Source organism: Amblyomma mixtum, chromosome 2, assembly GCF_055824585.1.
Source record: "Amblyomma mixtum isolate Tamu chromosome 2, ASM5582458v1, whole genome shotgun sequence".
NCBI lineage: Eukaryota > Metazoa > Arthropoda > Arachnida > Ixodida > Ixodidae > Amblyomma > Amblyomma mixtum.
This window is the reverse complement of record NC_143013.1, coordinates 35,448,461-35,468,552: the sequence shown is the minus strand read 5'-3', so window position 1 is coordinate 35,468,552 and position 20,092 is coordinate 35,448,461. Positions and strand designations below refer to the sequence as shown.

Sequence of the window (20,092 nt, the reverse complement as noted above, 5' to 3'; positions counted from 1 at the left end):
GTCGTTGGGCACCGAGCGAGCGCTGTTCTATAAAAACATCGTATGCTTTATTTCTCATTCTCGGTAAACACGTAGTCCGGAAACCGCGGCGAACATGACGAACATGAAGCCAAATCCATTGGAGAACTTGCGAACATATCTGTGAGAATGGTACCAAACAGAAAAAAAAAACCCAAAAAACGGGCTTTCATACGATGTGATGCGACAGATATGCTTTAGTATTTATTATGGTTTTGTTATAGCGGGACAATCTTTAGGGCCAAGCAACCCTGAGCTACCATGTGTCACGTGTTGGCGGCTTTCCCGCCAGTCTGTACCCTGCCACCAGCAATAAAGGACGTAACATATAATTGGCGACGAGGTAAAAATGGCAACTGCGCTGGGCACGATTGGGGAATTCGTTCCAACAGAGGCGACGTCTTGGCCCTTGTATTTGGAGCGCCTCGAATTTTTCTTTCAAGCAAACGACATCGACGGTAACGAGAAGAAGCGAGCAACGCTCTGCAGCGTTTGCGGCCCAGCAACGTATGCCATCGTTCGCTCCCTTTGTTCTCCGGATGCGCCGTCGGCCGTGGCCTACGATGAGATCGTCAGGCGTCTCTCAAACCACTTCTCGCCGCGACCGTCGGTGACAGTACAGCGTTTCAAGTTTGGCACACGTCAACAGCAGCCCGGTGAGTCAATTGCCGACTACATCGCAGAATTGCGACGTCTCTCGGAACACTGCGATTTCGGTGCGTCGCTCGATGACATGTTGCGCGACCGGCTAGTGTGCGGGGTGCGAAGCGAGACCCTTCAGCGTCGGTTGCTGGCGGAGCCGGAGCTTACGTTTGCTACAGCTCGGGAGAAAGCCATTGCAATGGAATCTGCGCAGCGACAGACCGAGCAAATTCGCGGCAGTGCCGCATCGTGTGAAGTTGGCAGCGTGAGCGGGCAGCGTTTCGACCCGTGTGTTGCGAAGGTCTCTGCGCCAGTGACAGCCAAGGAGGGTACCCATAAGCAGGCTGGTTCGCCTGGAAGCACAAGCGTATGTTTCCGCTGCAAGGGTGCGCATTCGCCAAGCAGTTGCCCATTCATGAATATGCAGTGCCACTTCTGCAAGCAACGAGGGCACATAGTGAGAGCATGCAGGAGGAAGGCGGCAGCTCGCGCTTCGGCTGAACCCAACTCTCAGAGCAAAAAACGGGCCAGTGGAGGCCGTCACAAGAATGCTGCGTCGGACGTTTACGACGTGTTCGTGCTGTCTGGTGAAGAGCCAGCCGTGAGAGTGGAAGTGCGCGTCAACGGAAGTCCCCTAGAGATGGAGGTGGACTCTGGTGCAGTGTGTTCAGTCATCAACGACCGGACTATGCAGAAGCTGCGAATATCGAAAAGGGCGTTGCGCCCAAGTACTCTTCATCTCCGAGCTTACAATAACAAGGAACTACGAGTGTTGGGTGAACTGACCGTGAAGGTGGAATTCAAGGGGCAGGAACATCGCCTGCGATTGGTGGTGGTTAAGGGTGCTAGTATCGGACTTCTCGGTCGGGACTGGTTCAAGTCTTTGGGAATAAGTCTGAGTGGTGTTCACAGTGTGTACGAGCCGAGTCGAACTGGCAGTAGGGGAACAACAGCCTTGCTCAAGAAGTATTCTTCAGTCTTTGAGCCTGGACTTGGGACAAGTAAAGGGCCTCCTGTACGCATAGAGGTGAACCCGGCAGCTCCGCCGCGATTTCTGAAGCCACGGCAAGTACCGTTTGCATTGAGACCGAAGGTGGACGAAGCACTGGACAAGTTGGTGAGCCAAGGCATTTTCCAGCCTGTGCGGCACTCGAAGTGGGCAACACCTGTCGTTCCAGTTGTCAAAAAAGATGGATCGATAAGGATCTGTGGGGACTACAAGAGCACAGTCAATCGTGTAGTGCAGTGGGAGACGTATCCCCTGCCGACACCGGAGCAGCTGTTTGCCAGGCTGGCAGGTTGCTCGAAGTTTTCAAGGCTAGACCTCGGACAGGCGTATCAACAGAAGACTGTTGATGAAGAAACAGCTGACTTGTTGACGGTTACAACACATCGGGGACTGTTCCGCGTAACCCGTCTTCAATTTGGCGTGGCAGTGGCAGTGGCTATCTTTCAGAGGTACATGGAAGAACTGTTGCATGGAATTGATGGTGTTCTTGTGTTCTTGGATGACATCTTGATCGGTGGAAAGGATGAGGTGCAGCACAATGCTCGTTTACAAGAAGTGCTCAAAAGAATTCATGAAGACGGTCTGCGACTAAAGTTTGACAAATGTCAATTTGGTGTTGAGGAAGTGTGTTACTTGGGATTCCGTGTGAACTCTGCAGGTGTGCAGCCGACAGAAGACAAGGTGCGTGCTATTCACAAGGCCCCAGAGCCGACATGCAAAAAGGAACTTCAAGCCTTTTTAGGAGCTCTGAACTTTTACAACAAGTTTCTTAAAGGAGCAGCTCATGCCTTGGAGCCACTGTACCGGCTGTTGGACAAGGGTCGCGAGTGGCGTTGGATGGAAGCTGAGGCGGAAGCATTTCGCCAGGCGAAAGATCTGCTACAGTCATCACATGTTCTGGTGCACTATGATGTCAACAAACCCCTAGTGCTGGCCTGTGACGCATCCCCGTACGGACTGGGTGCTGTGTTGAGTCATGTGTGCGAAGATGGCAGCGAGAGACCGGTTGCATATGCGTCGAGAACTATGAGTGCGGCAGAACGGAATTATGCCCAGACAGACCGAGAAGCGCTCGCCATCGGCTTTGGCATAAAGAAGTATCATCAGTTTCTATATGGGAGACATTTCAAAATTGTGACAGACCACAAACCCCTCTTAGGACTGTTGCACCATGCCAAGCCCATTCCCCAGGTGCTATCACCACGGATGCTGCGTTGGACCCTCATGTTATCGGCTTATGACTATGAAATTGAGTATCGACCAGCGGAGAAGCTTTCCAATGCTGATGCATTCAGTCGTTTACCACTGAGAGCCAGTAGGGCAGAGGAAGAGGAGCAGCGTCTTTGGGAAGTAGGGATGCTGGAAATGGCGCCGGAAGTAGCATGGAACTCTAGGAAGGTGGCAAGATTCACGTCAAGGGATAAGCTGTTGGCTAGAGTCTGCAATTGGGTGCAGCATGGGTGGCCAGAGGGTAAGCTGCCAGAAGAGTTTGCAGCGTTTGTGAGCCGCAAGCATGAACTGTCGGTGTACCAAGGTTGTTTGCTGTGGGGCAGTCGTGTGGTCATTCCAGAGCCAGCTCGACCGTATGTCATGGACATTCTTCACACAGCTCATCCAGGAATTGTCAAGATGAAGGGGCTTGCCAGAGGAGCCGTGTGGTGGCCAGGAATCGACAGAGATGTTGAGCAGAAGGTGAGAGACTGTGCACGTTGTCAGGAATCCAGGTCTGCGCCAGCAGCTGCAAAGATTCACCCTTGGGAATTCACCAAGCGTCCTTGGACAAGACTACACATCGATTTTGCTGGGCCCTTCCAAGGCAAAGTTTTCCTCATTGTGGTGGACTCTCACTCAAAGTGGTTGGAAGTGTGCCGGATGAATTCCATGTCGACAGCTACAGTTTGTGCGAAGCTTCGTTTCCTTTTTGCTACCCATGGCATTCCAGAAACTGTTGTTTCTGATAATGGCACTGCCTTTTGTTCGGAGGAGTTCAGAGACTTCATGTGCCGGAATCAAATCCGACATGTGACCGTTGCCCCATATCACCCTTCTTCGAATGGTCAAGCAGAACGCATGGTGCGCGAAACCAAGGGAGTACTCAAGCGAATGGTTGGAGGCGATATCGACACACGTCTGGCTAGGTTTTTAATGACCCAGCATATCCTGCCTCATGCTACAACAGGCAAGAGCCCGGCCGAATTGCTAATGGGCAGGAAACTTTCAACTGTGTTAGAGCGTCTGCATCCTGACCTGCAATCCAGTGTGCAGCAGAAACAAGAGCAGGTGATGCAGCGCCGTAGCCAGGCAGTGCGACTGTTTGATGTGGGGGATCGAGTGTTTGTGCGCAACTATCTCTATGGGCCCAAGTGGTTGCCGGGCATTGTGGATGCTGTCACAGGACCAGTGTCGTACTTGGTCGTCACCAAGGACGGTCGTCGATGGAGACGTCATGTTGACCAACTCAGAAGTCGTTCTGCCAGCTACGCATTGGACAGTTTCGCTTCTGGGATGTGTGAAGAGGAGGAACCGCTGGTTGCTTCCCCGGCAGGGTGTTCCGGGCTTGGCATTCCTTCAAGCCTAGAGGACCCTGGAAGACGGGACCAAGGAGAAAGACTGGAGGAGGCTGCAGCGCCCAGTACCGAATCTGCTTCCTGTGGTGAGGACCGTGAAGCGAGTGCTTCCCTTCAAGTCCAGCGACCACAGCGCCAACGCAGCCGCCCTGCGTATCTGAAGGACTTCGTGACGTAGGGGGGAGGAGTGTTATAGCGGGACAATCTTTAGGGCCAAGCAACCCTGAGCTACCATGTGTCACGTGTTGGCGGCTTTCCCGCCAGTCTGTACCCTGCCACCAGCAATAAAGGACGTAACAGGTTTTGCATTTTTCCATTGCGTCTTTGAATTTGGCTCCGACGTCACTTATTCGTTTCGCTGCCGCGTTGTTTTCTGGGCGGTGGATGTGGGTGGGGGTAGGTTGGTGGGTTTTCTATAGAAAGTTGAATAGGTGGAGGGTGGAGTTGGGCAGATGGTCTCGGTGGAATCTTCGGACGCACAGGCGGCGGCATTTTCGCCGAATGAGGACTATACTGCAGCAGGACGAAACTACTACGCAATAATATTGTTCGGAGCGGGTTGCGAACCAACGGCGGCGCAAACGGAGCAACTTCGCTCCGTTTGCGCGAAATTTCCAAATTGCAAAATATCCAAATTTGTGGTTCGCGCGTTCTTAGTTTCAAACGCTTCTTATGGCTCCAGGAAGCATGATACACACTCAAATATTCATATATTCACAGTGAATAATTTATTATCGCATTTTTAGGTGAACGATTTTCGGTTTCGGAACGCTGAGTTGTACAGTGACGTTACAGTGTACTGGAATACTTTGGTAGTGACGTCACAGAGGGGGAAGATCTACTACTTCGCCTGGTCACGTGGGCCCACAAAAGTTGTGACGCACCTACTGCTGCATCGTCTGCTTTCTCACACACGTGCTGACCAGCGCATAAAAAAACAACGGATGGCTAGCAGCTCGGATTCTGACGGATCTGATTCCAATGAGTGAGGACATCGACCTTTTTTTGATCACACGCTAATATCGCCTTCGCGGGTTCGCGTGAGGATGCGAAACACTTCGCCGCCGTGCAGCAGTACCTGAGCGCTGCTTGGGATGGTGTACAAATATCACAAGAAAAGACAAGATCACCTTGTTATCAGAACTGCCAGCTATACTCGAGCAGCGACAAAGCATGCCTGCTTATGTTCGGAGCTTTCGGCAACGGCACCGCTCGCGGGCGCTCCGGGCGACGAGCTCTGCTGCTGCCTGGCTGCCGTGGTCGTCGCTAGGCCTATAGCCTGTTTCGCAAGCGGCCGGCGCTTTGGAAGTCGCCTGCGCTATAATAAAAGGCCTACTTTTCACAAATAGCTTTAGTCTCAGCAGCATCATCTCACAATAAAATAATAGTACGGTCAATCTCCTCGACGCCTTCGGCAGCGGAGCTAGCGGGCGCCAGACGAGCCGGACCCGAACGTCGGGCCAGCGGCAGCTGCGATCGGCGTTTGTGGCAAGAAATTTGCTCATATCACAGTTGTTACCTCTACCAGCAGCTCAGTATTAGTCAGCGATCCTCACAAATGACAATTTTTTCACATTTCTTGTCCCATGGTTTATTATTTACGTCAAGAACACTCTTTAGCTCGCTTTTATGACGTCGGCAGACGGTATCCAGGCTGGCCGACCGGCCGGCATGCTCGGCGTACTTCACGTCCGCACAAGAAAATCCATACCAGAAAGGATGCTTCCTAGATTCGAGACACGACAGCATGACTGTGCTAAAAGTGGATCTTTCGGCAACGACACTGCCTGCGGCAACGCCGGGCGACGACCTGCGCGCTGGTCCCAGACTGCCCTAGTCGTCGCTAGGCCTAGATGGTTTCGCATTGACTCCGCAGCTGAGGGCGCTTCGGGACTGGCCAGCGCTCAGAAACGTGCTCCGCCCGGCACCCCTTTACTCCCATAATAACTCGTCCCATAATAAAAGATATGTTCGATTTCCACGATGTCTTCAGCAACGCAACTAGCAGACGGCAGGCGAACCGCACCCGGTAGCAGCAGCACAAAACCGGCTATACCGCGTGTTCCGTATTTATCTGTCCCTGTTACGAAAAATTCCGCTGCGCAATCTACTGAACTATATGGGCTCAAAACACCGACTACAAGGTACCTTATGATGGTCTTCGTCTTTCGATAAGTAATTTAACATATAAAATTGCCTGCATTTTCGGGATTCGGCGAAAAACTGCATACAGCTGCGGCAGAACTTTTCGTCCAAGCGAGCAAAGAAGCCACTTTGACAGGTTGCGCCATCTGGCGAGCGGTGAGGCAACCGATGTCACGGCTTGGGGCTGGAATGCGCACCTCGCGCGGTTTCTTGGGATCATGCTTGGGATGTGCGTGTCGTCTGCTCCTTGAAATTAACACCGCTCGCCAGATGGCGCAGTCTGTCAGATTGGCTTCTTTGCTCGCCTGGACGAAAAGTTGTGCCGCAGCCGAATGCAGTTTTTCGCCGATTCCTGAAAATGTAGGGAAGTTTAGATGTTAAATTGCATATTGAAAGACGAAGGCTATCATAAGGTACCTTGTAATCGGCGTTTCAGCCCGTACAGTCCAGTAGTTTGCGCAGGAGAATTTTTTCTAACACGGACAGATAAATACGGAACAGGCGGTATATAGATGAAATTTGCTTGCATCGCAGTCATCACTTCTACCAGGAACTCGGTATTTGCCAACGATCGTCAGAAACGATGCATTTTTGATATTCATATATCCCAGGGTTTGCTATGAACGTGAACAAACAATACTATCGCGTTCTTCAGATGCCGGCGGTCGGCACGAAGGCTGGCGCAGGCCGCTCGGCTCCAAGGAGTGCGCCCTATGTCATCATGACGCTGCCGCTCTCCGCGCTCGCATTGGCTGCCGCTTCCCGTCGTTGCGTTTGCCGCGAGCGGCCCGCCGTTTACATCGAGCAGGCCGGACGCAGGCGGCGAGCTGCAATCGGACGTTGCGACGCTGTTCGCAACGGTGCGCCGCAAACCGAGCGAGGGGCGGTTAGCTGCAAACGCGGCTCGCTGGTGCGTCGACTGCGCTCTCGCGGCTGTGTCCCGCTCATCGTACGTCACTGTATTTCGGTATGACGTCACTAAACTAATTTTTAAGGCGAAAGCCTTTAATGCCTCATCGTTGTAAGCAGCAGTTGTCGACAGAAAATGTCACGCTTTTCAATTGGTCGAAACGGCCGTGACGTCAGAGTGCGCGAATTTCAAACGGGGCCAATTGTACTTTGCCTAGTAACCATGCAACCAATTGAAGGGATCGTATAGTGATGCTCCAAGTAAGTGGGACTGAGCTTACTTAATTGCTTACTTAAGCAATTAGCCTAATTAACCTTTCTAGTCAGACCAGATAAACAAATAAAAACGAGTAGAAAATTGGTCGAGCTCGGGAATTGAACCCCGGTCTTCGGCGTGCGAGACGAGCATGCTATCCACTCCGCCATGCCATTTCGATGGTTTGGCATGATCTAAGGCGCGTCTAGTGAATACGGTGTCTTCGCTCACTCTCATCCTTCTCCCTTCCCTTCCGGCGAGGTTTAGGTGTCCACCGAGGTATGAGGGAGATACATTTCCTTTCCTCAAAAACCAATTTACCGACGAGCGAGGCGTAGAACCGAATGCGCGATGGCGTTCTATGGACTCCCTGGCAGCGTTGCAAGACGCTGTCGCGTTCCACTCCTAGAGGCGAAGCTTAACATCTTAACCACACATCAGTGACCACACTTAAGGTAAAAAAAGTGCCCCCTTGAATTTTGACGGGTGTCCACCGAGATATGTGAGACAGTTCTTTCCTCAAATACAATTTTCATTTCCTTCATTACGGGCCCTCTTTGTCTTCTTTCACTCCCACTTCCTCCCTTCCTCTACGGTGCTGTTCAGGTGTCCACCGAGATGACACAATTTCTGCGCCATTTCCTTTCCTCAAAAAGCGTTGCGTTCAAAGGGCAAGGCATCGCGCCGAACAGGTGGTGGCGTTCCGTGGACTCCCTGCCAGCGCTACAACATGCTGTCGCGTTCCACACCTAAAGGCGAAGCTTAAGCGTCATTAATTAGCACTTAATTAGTATTCAGGCATTAATCAATAATTAACCATTAATTAGTGATTTGTCATCACAGTAATTAGTACTCAATTATATTTGACCCCACTAGCGCCACACAAGCAGTCAAAGTGGTGCGGAAAACGCTTTCGCCTCTACGCACTTTAGATTGATTGTAAAACATTTTATTCGCCGGGAAGAGCTTGGCAAGAGGTCGCGTTAAGTGGTCGAGAGTACATAGCCCTCGACGACTTTGTCAGCCCACTCCACCGCCAAAACTTGCGTTCTGGGGTCAGAGCTAGCCAGCACGGTCTCCCACCGCTCGAGAGAAGGAGCTGTAACTAGATCACCCGGAGGTGGCTCTATTTTGCAGTCCCACAGGATGTGATCGTAGGTAGCACGTTGGCCACAGTGTTTGCAGTTTGGGTTGTAAAGATCTGGATAAATGTGCGCGAGGAGTGATGGGGTGCGTATCGATCTCGTCTGTAGACGACGCCACGTAACCTCTTGTTCTTTAGTAAGTCTTTTGTCTGGAGGGGGGAAAATTCTCCCTGAATTTCACGAAGGACTCCATGATCACATATCATGATCTCACCAATCATTTTAATCTACGCACTTTAGACAGCCAAAGTGCCCCCTGAATTTTTCTTCCCACCTTGTGACGTCAGCGTTGATGGCGCTAGCGATGGGTCTAGATCGTGAGAGTGAGCATTTAGGTAATCTTTGGAACCGAATTAAAATATTTTTTAAACGTTTGTTGCGTCCAACACCTGGCTGTGAGTGCCCTTGCATACATAGGAATCCCATAGCAGGCTTTTTATGGCTTCAAAATTTGGTGTCTCCACCCCTTTAAGGCTAATTCACATGCAAGTGACTGAGTGGCACGAGGGGCGCAAAGTTTCAAACTTGTTGGAACTTCTTCGCAGCCGCTGCAACAGCTCGAAAAGGGTTTTACTCCCACCTTCCTCCATCCCTTAACGGCGCGGTTCAGGTGTCTACCGGATATGTGAGACAGATACTCCTTACCTCAAAAACCAATCTACCAATTTTACCACGGCGGCAGAAATCGTTGCATTTTCGCTAGCGAACAGTTGGAAAATTTTCGCCTCCTCGTGCCGTTGAATCGCTTAATTCACTCAGTCGATGTGAACCAGCCTTTGACCCGCCATGGCGGTAGCTCAGTGGCATAGCTTCCTGTCAGTGGTTAGCGCTCGGCTAATGAGCCGGAGCACCTGGGTTCGAACTCGACCGTGGCGGCCGTTTTTCGATGGAGGCGAAACGCAAAAGGCGCCCGTGTGCTGTGCGATGTGTAAGTGCACGTCAAATATCCCTAGGTCGAAATTATTCCGGAGCCCTCCACTACGGCACCTCTTTCTTCCTTTCTTATCTCAATCTCTCCTTCATCTCTCCCTTACTGCGTGGTTCGGGTGTCCACCGAGACATGTGAGACAGTTATTGAGCCATTTCTTTGCCTCAAAACCAATTTTGTTAGACTGCTTGGCTATTGCTTTTGGGAAGTGTTTATAGTGTACTATGATTACTTTATGTGAGCATTAATTTCTAATGTAATGTAATAACATTTGCAGGATTTCTAGGCAAACAACTGATAATGTAATTTAGTTACATTTCAAAAGTAATTTCGCCACGCCTTGTTGTTGCCGCTAGAGGTACTCATCTATACTTCACTGCCGTGAGTCAAAGAAGAAAAAGAACTTGCGCTGCCTTCCTCGCGGTTCTTACCTGGGAGACGGAATGCTCAAACCAACGAACGCCAAGTAAGAATTGCTGCAGCAGCCTCAACCTGCGAGGATCATTGGCTTAAAATGTGTGCTGAGATTTGGGGGACTTGTGCGAGCTATCTTGATTAGGTGGCAATGCATGTTTATGCCGAAGGATGTACCGCAACCTCATCACTGTGTCTACCCAATGGACGCTGAAACTCGCTTGGACGTCCCATGGACGTTCACAGGACGTCTAAGGGAGTTTCAGTGACCATTGGGTAGCGGCTTCCACCACTCTGTAATATTTACTGCATTTCGACCTATATATTTCAGAACAGGGAAGCGACATATGCACATCATTCTCGCCTACTCCACCGGCCAAACAAGCAGTATTTCCTATTTCTCTGATAGTACGGAAGCTCACCTCCTAACGCGTGAGCTGTACGTGCGCTTTTGTGGGCCTTGTGTTTTTTTCCTGCTCGGATCACTAGCGAGAACAGGGGAGCGACATATGCACATCATTCTCGCCTACTCCACCGGCCAAACAAGCAGTATTTCCTATTTCTCTGATAGTACGGAAGCTCACCTCATAACGCGTGAGCTGTACGTGCGCTTTCGTGGGCCTTGGGTTTTTTTCCTGCTCGGATCACTAGACACAGCCATCCCATGATGGTGTATACGTGTACGGTGCTTTTTTTGTAGCCAAGCGTTGCCCATGGAGAGGACGACTGGGGAGGCTTCGGGCAACTTCCCGGATGTACCGAGCACTGATGCACAAGCTGGTTGGTCACGGGTGACGTCAGGGGGCCAGAGTAGCCCTTCGATGAGTGTAAGTCCCACGGGTGTATATCTAGCCAGGGCCCTTCAATTTCGAGTAACACCCGATTTTACCCGATAGTTGCAACCCGAAACGATTTCTTAAAAACCAGGTTTGACCCGATTTCTCCATGAAAATTCGCCTTCAAGAGAACGGAATTCTCCGCTGCAAAAAAATGGAAAACATAGGACGGAAATTACCGTGCGAAAATTAGAGGATATCTTGTGCATATTCCAGAGGGATGTTTTCAGTTAAGTGATGGTTTTAATTCGCTTTTTAACGCTTGCTAATCATGACGCTGCTTAATTGAGGATACGTTCGAAAAGTAAGTTTTAGAAGCGAGAGGCGAAAACAAGAGTAAGAAATAACCCGAAAAACTCTTAGCTGTGGAGGTTTTTTTCCTGAATAGCTCTATTTGTTCCTGAATTAGAGATAAAAAAAAAAATATCGCCCTATTTTGACACCCCGAGTTCTGGAAAAAATAAAACTCCCAAAACGCAGTGCTTTATACCGCATGTACGTGTCGCGCACGGAGTATCTCGCTTCCTTTCCCAGCCGCCTTCACTATGTTGATTAGGGAGACTGCGCTGAATATCAGCTAAAAAGAGCTGAAAATATCTTTCTTGGTGAATCACACCACAATTAAACCGTATACAAATTCGGGATTGCATCATTCGTGACATCATGGGCGATAGTTAAAAGTGCAACACGGTACAAAGGTCTCTGACATCTCTCTAACACGGTGAGTCATGCGCCCGTTGAGTCCATTTATTCCTACAGTGTCTAATGTCTTACTGTCCCACTCTGCTGACCCTAGAAAAGCTTCGCTTCGCTTAATTAGTACCTATCCTAAAATTTATCCGGTTATCTGTTCTACGCACTTCATTTTCTGCCCAAGTGCATTTGCTCGTCTTCATTCCAGCTAGAAAATATTTGTTTAAAACCTTGTTTAGGCTCGCTGCGTTGTCCTTAATCTATTTTAAACTTTTCTTATCACGTTCAAACCTCTTGTGAGTACTGGCAGTATATGACGACTGACTCCATATGTACATAAACACCCTGATACCTCACTAGCACCGTCCCACGTGTCCTCAGAATAATTTAAAGTGACCTAAAATATTTGAAGCGCCTCTCCTCTCCCTCATGTCAATTTTTCGATATTGTGTGGTATATATGAGCTGCTGCTGAAAGATTTCGAAGTGTTGTTCAGCCCCCTGAACGAGGTAAGTGTGAACCCATCTTGCTATTCTTGTATTTTTTTTTTTAAACATTGCAGGATCAGAGTGGAACGCAGGGATGTCCCGCTTCTCTCAGCAGTTCCAGCGCGCAGCAGCCACTCGCCCGGGAGTACCTCTCGGTAAACAAAGAATTCGCATTTTGCGGAAGGCTCCGAAGAAAAAAAACGGATGGTCGATTTGCGTTGTTAGGCCAAATGCGAATGCGCTAGCAGTTCGGTTTTCACTTTGCTTTCGGTGTTCAGATCCAGCGTTCAAGGATGGAAGTTGTTCGGATAGCCATAAAGAGTTTGTTCATTTTGGTCACCCTCTCCTTTACATTCACATATAGCACTCCTGGCGCAGTGGTGCAGCGGTTAAGCAATGCATCACTGCCCTAATATGGCAGGCGCTACTATTGGTGGGACTCGGGTTTGGTTGCGACCCAGGTTGCTCCTCCCGAGCAGCCTCTCGCTGTTGATTGAGCTGTCACTTGACACGGTGGGCAGGCTGCTATATATGTATATTTATATGCCACACGCCCGGGAGTACCTTTCGGTAAACACAGAATTCGCATTTCGCGGGGAGGCGGCGTAGAAAAACAACACAAAGCACAACAGCAGTAATACAACCCAAGACGACGCTATTATTTTCCTTTCTTCGTTTTACTGATTGTGTGGAGAAGGCGTTGCTTTGTTGTTAATTACGCGTATCCGGAGGCAGCAACTTTATTTACATCTTCCGTCAGAAATCGCAGATTTTTCATGTCCCGTACAAAGTAGTAACGCCAATTTCCGTTCTTGTATCAGAACGCTTCACGATGTTAGCCCTTCACGAAGGACTCGGAATATTTTAAAGCATTTACTTTAATTTGGCTGCAGTTTGCGCCATGAAACTACACAAAATGAGAAAAAGCTTGGAGTACAACTGATTACCACTAGCTGTGACAATGCGACAGCATACCAGCCTCGTGTGCGTGCCGCCCACGCTGAAGTAGAGCATACCTCTGCCCGCGTCGGAGCCTCCTCCTTCCATGGTAGCCATCCCCTGAGTTCTTCCCTGCTAGCCACCTACCGGCCCTACCGTCCTCTCTCCTACAACTCGAGAGGGGGATTTCCCTCACCGCACTCTGCCACCTGCCAAATGTGGCAGGTGGCTGGTCGCAGCTGGCTCTTCCGTATACCACGCGTCCCTGTAGGGGCTAATGTGTGACGCCGGCGGTGGGTGCGGGGACACAGGGCTCTTATGCTACATCGCATAAACAACCTGATCGGAGTTGTTTTTTATGGTAACTTCTACTTTGCTCACAGCTGTGTTTGGCAGCCGACGCTGCTTACCGTTACTCTAGCTCTAGTCCTTTCTGCAAATCTTTGCGTTAAATGTGCACAAACTAAACCATTCGTGACGGCGTCCTTTCTTCCCTACAGAGCGGAACGAACGTCGCACTGACCGTGGAAAAGGCTCGCCGATCCAAGCGGCAGCGAAGAATTGGAGTAGTCGCAACAGTAGCCCTGCTCCTGTCTGCCGGCGTGACCGTCGTTCCTGTCATGTATTTCTTCAAGCAGCACCGAAAGAAAGTCGTTTACTGCAATACGGAAGACTGTCTTCAACACGCTGCTGAGTTGTCGTCCACCATGGACCCTTCTGTCGACCCGTGTCATAGCTTCCGCGATTTCGTGTGCGGTCGATATCAAGGAGCGCTGCTCTGGAACTCACTGGAGCAGCGAATGGCCTTGCGGTCGGCCGAAATCGCCATCGCCGAATTGGAAGAGGACATTTTAAGAATGGGAAGACCGGCGAGGTTCTTCCACAGCTGCACAGGCGCGAGCCGTATGAGGAATCACAATCTTGAGCAGTTCTTGCTGCTGAAGAGAAACGTGGGTCTTTTGTGGCCCGAAGAGCGCAGGCCCAGTGTTCATCCCGTTGAGGTGATGATAAATCTCGCGATCAATTTGAACATGAACTTCTTATTCGACTTAAGAGGGCTTCCTAACACTAGCGACGTTCCACCCGCGTTACTAATGACCACCGGCAGACTCGGAGTCTCTTGGAGGTACCGCTATCAGACGGACCCTATGAGTCCTGAACAATACCTCGACTACGTGAACCGCACCAATGAGGCTCTCGGGGTAGACACTGAACATTGGGACCACAGTCAGCTTCAGCGGCTGGAGAGGAGCATTGTGGAGGCAAAGATTCAGATGATCCAAAGTGACCATAATCAGGAGTGGTTCCCCCTCGGTTCTCTCGATGCATTCGTGCCCTCCGCGAAAGAAGGATTCTGGCTTGAGATTCTGAACAGACATTTCAAGGGCGACATCAACTGGACATCGGATCAGTTTCTAGTGCTGCAAGATGTGAGGATACTAGAGACTGTTGCAAGATTACTTACCGCACACGGGCCGGAACAACTGCATGTCGGGCTATCCTGGATATTCATACAGTCCCATTTGTGGGCCGTGCTGGGAATGCCGAAGCTAATGTTTCCCGAGAACACTGAGAAGATGAAGAAATACGGTTGCCTCGAGTATGTTGACTCCTACTTTGGTCTGCTGAGTGTGAGAGAACACATAACTCGACGTTACCGCGCACCTGACGTGGAAGACTTCTTGAAGAGCCTCAAGCGTACCATCATCGCCAAGCTGGACAGTCTAGCTCTCGCCAACGACGACGACGGAGCCGAAGCAGCGATTCGAAAGATAGCTGCCATGAAGATAAACGTCTTACCAGCTGCCGAGTTTTTCAGCGACCAAGAACTGGAGAAGCTGTACAGGTCCTTCCCACGGCTGACGAACACAATCTTCGTCGCCAACCTGATCAGCTTATCCCGCTTACGCCGCCGCCTGCTCTTCGACAAGAACTATCCGGACGTTTATGGCAAGCGCATGGTCTCCAGCTACGGTCAGTCGATCTATGTTTACCCGACAAACTACCTCGAAATACCGCTGCTCACTCTGGAACCTCCCATGTACTACACGCGCACTGCCTTCGCCATAAATTACGCTGGACTGGGAGCCACCATCGCGCGGGATATGATTCGCGCCTTTGACACTCGCGGCGTCGCAGTTGATGAAGCTGCAAGGAGTGACCAGTGGTGGGGCCCGTCTCTGTCTGCCTCGTACAAACGCTGGCTGGAATGCAGTAGCTCTGTGCTTCCAGGCGACGTTAATCGCAGTGAGGCTGCTGATACCTCCGATCACCTCATTATGTCCGTGCCGGCGTTAGAGGTCGCTTTCGGAGCGTACAGGAGCGCCGCTTCTCGAGACATTGTGGAACTTGGCAGCGTGTTGCTCGGAGACCTCATCGACTACACGCACGACCAGATTTTCTTCATCACCTACTGCCACATGATTTGCGCCATTGGGAATGGAACCTTCGATGGCCACGAGGACGAGTGCACCTATGCCGTTAAAAATTTCGAACCATTTGCGGAAGCTTTTGCTTGCCCGGTTGACTCACCTATGAATCCCCCTCGAAAATGTCCGTTTTTCCTACCGACCCGTCAGTAACGAATACACATGCATTCATTGCGCATATAACTGGAGTAAATGAAGTCATGTCTAGAGATCGCGCGTGTTACTACACAAGTGCGTTGTATGTGTGTGCTGCCTTTAGGCTTACTAAGGGACCTGATGAGGACATTCCCTTGTTGATCGATAATTATAAACTGCACTATTCAAAGACACTTCATTTACGCTTGTTTCGAAACACTGCTTTCCTGTGTCTTGCTCTGAATCGCGCTACGAGTGTCAGCTCTTTATCTGCATGCACACAAAAGGGACATCTACGCCAACAAATAATTCAGGAAACCGTGTTGTTTGTCACGTGTTGTTTATAAGAGGTTATGCTGATGGGGTGCGCAGCTTTTGAGGAGATTGTGCGCGCTTGAAGCAAATAAAGCTCGTAATTGTGCCCCTTAATTGCTTAATCTTCATGTCCTTGACTGTGGTAAAGGCATTTCAGCACTACTTACTGCACCCTTATTAATGCTACGTGACTCCGTGCCCATTTCGCGCATATTCTAAGCGATTTGAAATCGGACTTCGATGAGAACAAATGCCCGTGTAGCTGGACCTGTGCACATAACGCCGAACAATTAATTGATTTTCTTATATTGTTGTACCACATGTTTTTTACACATGAACATCGAAAGCAGTCTGTCACTTAGTTTGCTTGTTGCAGAAAGATTGAAACTGCATCCCTGCTTTGCGTGTGAATGAAGCAAGGATTTTTCTCGTTTCGTGTGTTCTCTTGTGAATTATAGTTACGTGCATGGGTTTTTTTCCTGGCATGTACTGTTTTTTTTTTGTGTTGGCAGAGGCGAACGCTTGGGTGTACATTGAGGAGAACAAGAGAGTAACCACGGTTACGGTGAATGTTCTGTCTAGTCGTCAGTATATTTTCTAAGCCGCATGTATCGTCTTTGTCAAAAGTAACCAGGCTTCATGGTTTGCTTCTAGCTCGTACAGTGGAGCCCTTACAGCTTCCCTGAAGCTGAAATGGTCGTTAAAGGTAAGGACTGGGGGTCTTCTTACCTTCCAACAACTTTTGGTCTTTAGGAAAGTCACAAGGGCTCCACTGTACAAGCTAGAAGCAAACCATGCAGCCTGGTTACTTTTGACAAAGACCGTACATGAGCCTAACCGCGCAAACTCATCATGCGCTTCGGAATTAATGCGGGGCTGCGGATACAGACGAGCTAATTTTTACGCGACAGCTTTGAACTTTTAGAAATCACCGAGGCTCTTGGCTTGTCGAAAAAATCGCGATTGATCTAGAGGGTCGCGACGTCACATGCTGAGCTGTGAAATGGAAATGATTAAAACGAGTTAAGTTGCAATTACCTGGTCGTAGCAAGACTGAAATGTCATAACATGTAAAGGATGTGAAGTAAACTGTTTACGCGGAAAAGAAAGTTGGGGTCATTAGTTGCGAATAGAAACTATGACTCATGGGTTGCAAGTCACACTACCCATAGGCCATTGAGACTTAAAAAAAATGGAGACTGTCTCTTCGGGTGTATCACGTGGTTTAGAATGCCTACTGGTGTATGCGAGTGCGTTTAATTATAAAGTGATAATTAAGAAGCAAACTAGCAAATAACCATTAACGCTGCGTGTCATACCCTTAAAACGGAGCCTAAGTGTCCCCCCCAATTTTTATTGATGGTTGCCATATAAAATATATGCCGATGAAGCTGAATGCAGAAAAGAAATCTACCCTTCGAGAGCGGAAGAGAACCCCTGAAAAATTTACTTCGAAGTAATTAAATTACTTTTCTAGTAAATCGTAAAGTAATGAAATAGTTTTAAGCAATTACGCTGGTCGCTACAGGGTGCGGGGTGGAGGTGGGAACGCGCATGGCGCGAACATTCTCAAGCGGAAGTTTCCATAGAGAGAGAAAGGGAGAGAGCCAAAGAGAGAAACTCGCTAACTGAAAGAGAATTTAGCCGGCGTTTAAACCGCTGATTTAGTACTCTGAGTGGGGAGGCAATAAATAACAGACTTCGGAGGCTTCAAACGGTGCAGACAGCGACGGTCACCAAGACGCTGGGTTCGCGGCCGTGTAGCTGTGACATCATAACCCTATCGACCAATCAGGATTTTTGCGAAACAACGCCAACGACGGCGGTCCTTAATACTGTCGAGTTAAAATGAAAATTACGGCTCCATTTTTTCCCAACCACCGCTTCTTTGAGCCTAGTCTCGCTGAACTTCGATATGGATGCTGGGCGGTCGGGTACAGGGGGGAGGGGTTATTTTGTGGCACGGCTGCAGGATTGCGCCGTGAAAAAAATAAGGAAATGCAAAATAAGACGAAGAGAAGAATGCTGTATTAATTCTCCAGCTGCACCTGCTGAGGTAGCTGTGATCACGGGACAATACAATGTGGTATATATATATATATATATATATATATATATATATATATATATATATATATATATATATATATATATATATATATATATATATATATACAGGGTGTTTCACCTAAGACTTTCTGCAATTTTTAAAAATAAGCTATTTTAATTAGATGCGCGCTTTTTCTGGCATAGCATTGTCAGTGGTGTAGTACATCATAATGTAGCTAAGAAGTGCTAACTAGCAGGCTTGTTAACCAATATTTAATAGTTAACTTTTAAACTATTACCGTTGGGCTCCTTAATTATTGAGAGGCATGTAGCCCACCGTAAGTGATGTCCATATCCGTTTTTAGAATTTCGAGAACGCGATTATCCTCGGCGCTATGGCCCAACAAATTTCGCCTACATCGCGCCAAAATACATGCTGTTTGAGAAGCTTGCAGGCAAAGCAACCCCTCCAGTGCACGTAACTCGTCGAAATAGCCAAAATTTGTTGGGCCACAGCGCCGAAGATAATCGCGTTCTCGAAATTCTAAAAACGGATATGGACATCACTTACGGTGGGCTACATGCCTCTGAATAATTAAGGAGCTCAACGGTAATAGTTTAAAAGTTAACTATTAAATATTGGTTAACAAGCCTGCTAGTTAGCACGTCTTAGCTGCATTATGATGTACTACACCACTGACAATGCTATGCCAGAAAAAGCGCGCATGTAATTCGAATAGCTTATTTTTAAAAATTGCAGAAAGTCTTAGGTGAAACACCCTGTATATATATATATATATATATATTCAGTAATATTCTAAATCGAACAACAGCACAAAATAAATAAATTAATTTAAAAAAAATCCCATCTGTCCCTTGGTTTCTGTGGCTGTTGGCTTCTCTCATATTTATAACGAGCCCCTCATTCCCCTTCCCTTGTTTGCTTAATTGCTTAGCGAGGGTCTCGGTTCTTCGGTTCTGGCAGCCTTGACGCCATAGGAAGCATAAGAGGGTTCTCACACAGCTTCCACCCTCGCCGTTCGATGACGTTCTACGTCACATCAGCGGTAACTCAGGACGTGCTACGTCCGCCGCTTAAGAACGTGGGTGGCGCTGATGAACACTCTCAAGGTTAGGTTATTTGTAAAACATAAATACCCCCGAAAGCAGAAGATTTGACAGCCGTCGCCGTACTTCAGCGGTAGAGCACCGGACGCGTAATTCGGAGGACGTGGGTTCGGATCCCACCGGCGGCATGTGGTTGTTTTTTCTTCTGCTTTTCTAATCAATTAGCTTTAAGCGATAACATATTCAGTAATATTCTAAATCGAACAACAGCACAAAATAAATAAATTAATTTAAAAAAAATAAATCCCCTCTGTCCCTTGGTTTCTGTGACTGTTGGCTTCTCATATTTGTAACGAGGAGCCCTTATTCCCCTTCCCTTGTTTGCTTAATTACTTAGCGAGGGTCTCGGTTCTGGCAGCCTTGACGCCATAGGAAACATAAGAGGGTTCTCACACAGCTTCCACCCTCGCCGTTCGGTGACGTTCTACGTCACATCAGCGGTAACTCAGGACGTGCTACGTCCGCCGCTTAAGACCGTGGGTGGGGCTGATGAACACTCTCAAGGTTAGGTTATTTGTAAAACATAAATACCCCCGAAAGCAGAAGATTTGACAGCCGTCGCCGTAGCTCAGCGGTAGAGCACCGGACGCGTAATTCGGAGGTCGTGGGTTCGGATACCACCGGCGGCATGTGGTTGTTTTTTCTTCTGCTTTTCTAATCAATTAGCTTTAAGCGATAACATATTCAGTAATATTCTAAATCGAACAACAGCACAAAATAAATAAATTAATTAAAAATAAATCCCTTGGTTTCTGTGGCTGTTGGCTTCTCTCATATTTATTTATAACGAGCCCCTCATTCCCCTTCCCTTGTTTGCTTTTATATATATATATATATATATATATATATATATATATATATATATATATATATATATATATATATATATATATATATATAGCACAAATTCAGCGTTGCTTGTAAGCAGGCTGCGCTGAGTACAAGGACGAAAAAACATAGACGTAACTAAAGATTATCATGTGGAAGGACATGCATTTCGGCTTTCGCAGTCCCACCCTGAAGAAAAAAAGTCTGACAGTCCATAAA

The 20,092-nt window shown here is 48.5% G+C and overlaps 1 protein-coding gene across 1 annotated transcript; it reads left to right on the top strand.

The window, feature by feature from the left end:
* Positions 1-9,513: 9,513 nt before the first annotated feature.
* On the top strand, positions 9,514-16,191 carry LOC149358971 (neprilysin-1-like). The gene is made up of 4 exons (XM_089571146.1): positions 9,514-10,085; positions 10,734-10,860; positions 12,125-12,205; positions 13,490-16,191. Exons 1-4 carry the CDS (start codon positions 10,063-10,065, stop codon positions 15,569-15,571), a joined length of 2,313 nt encoding a protein of 770 aa, XP_089427272.1. The 5' UTR covers positions 9,514-10,062; the 3' UTR covers positions 15,572-16,191.
* The last annotated feature ends 3,901 nt before the right edge of the window (positions 16,192-20,092 follow it).

Coding starts and splice junctions, on each gene's coding strand:
- LOC149358971 (XM_089571146.1), top strand. CDS start 10,063: ATGCTCAAACCAACGAACGCCAA. Junction 10,086..10,733: donor CTCAAACCAACGAACGCCAA/GTAAGAATTGCT, acceptor CTTTTTTTGTAG/CCAAGCGTTGCCCATGGAGA. Junction 12,206..13,489: donor TCGCCCGGGAGTACCTCTCG/GTAAACAAAGAA, acceptor TCTTCCCTACAG/AGCGGAACGAACGTCGCACT.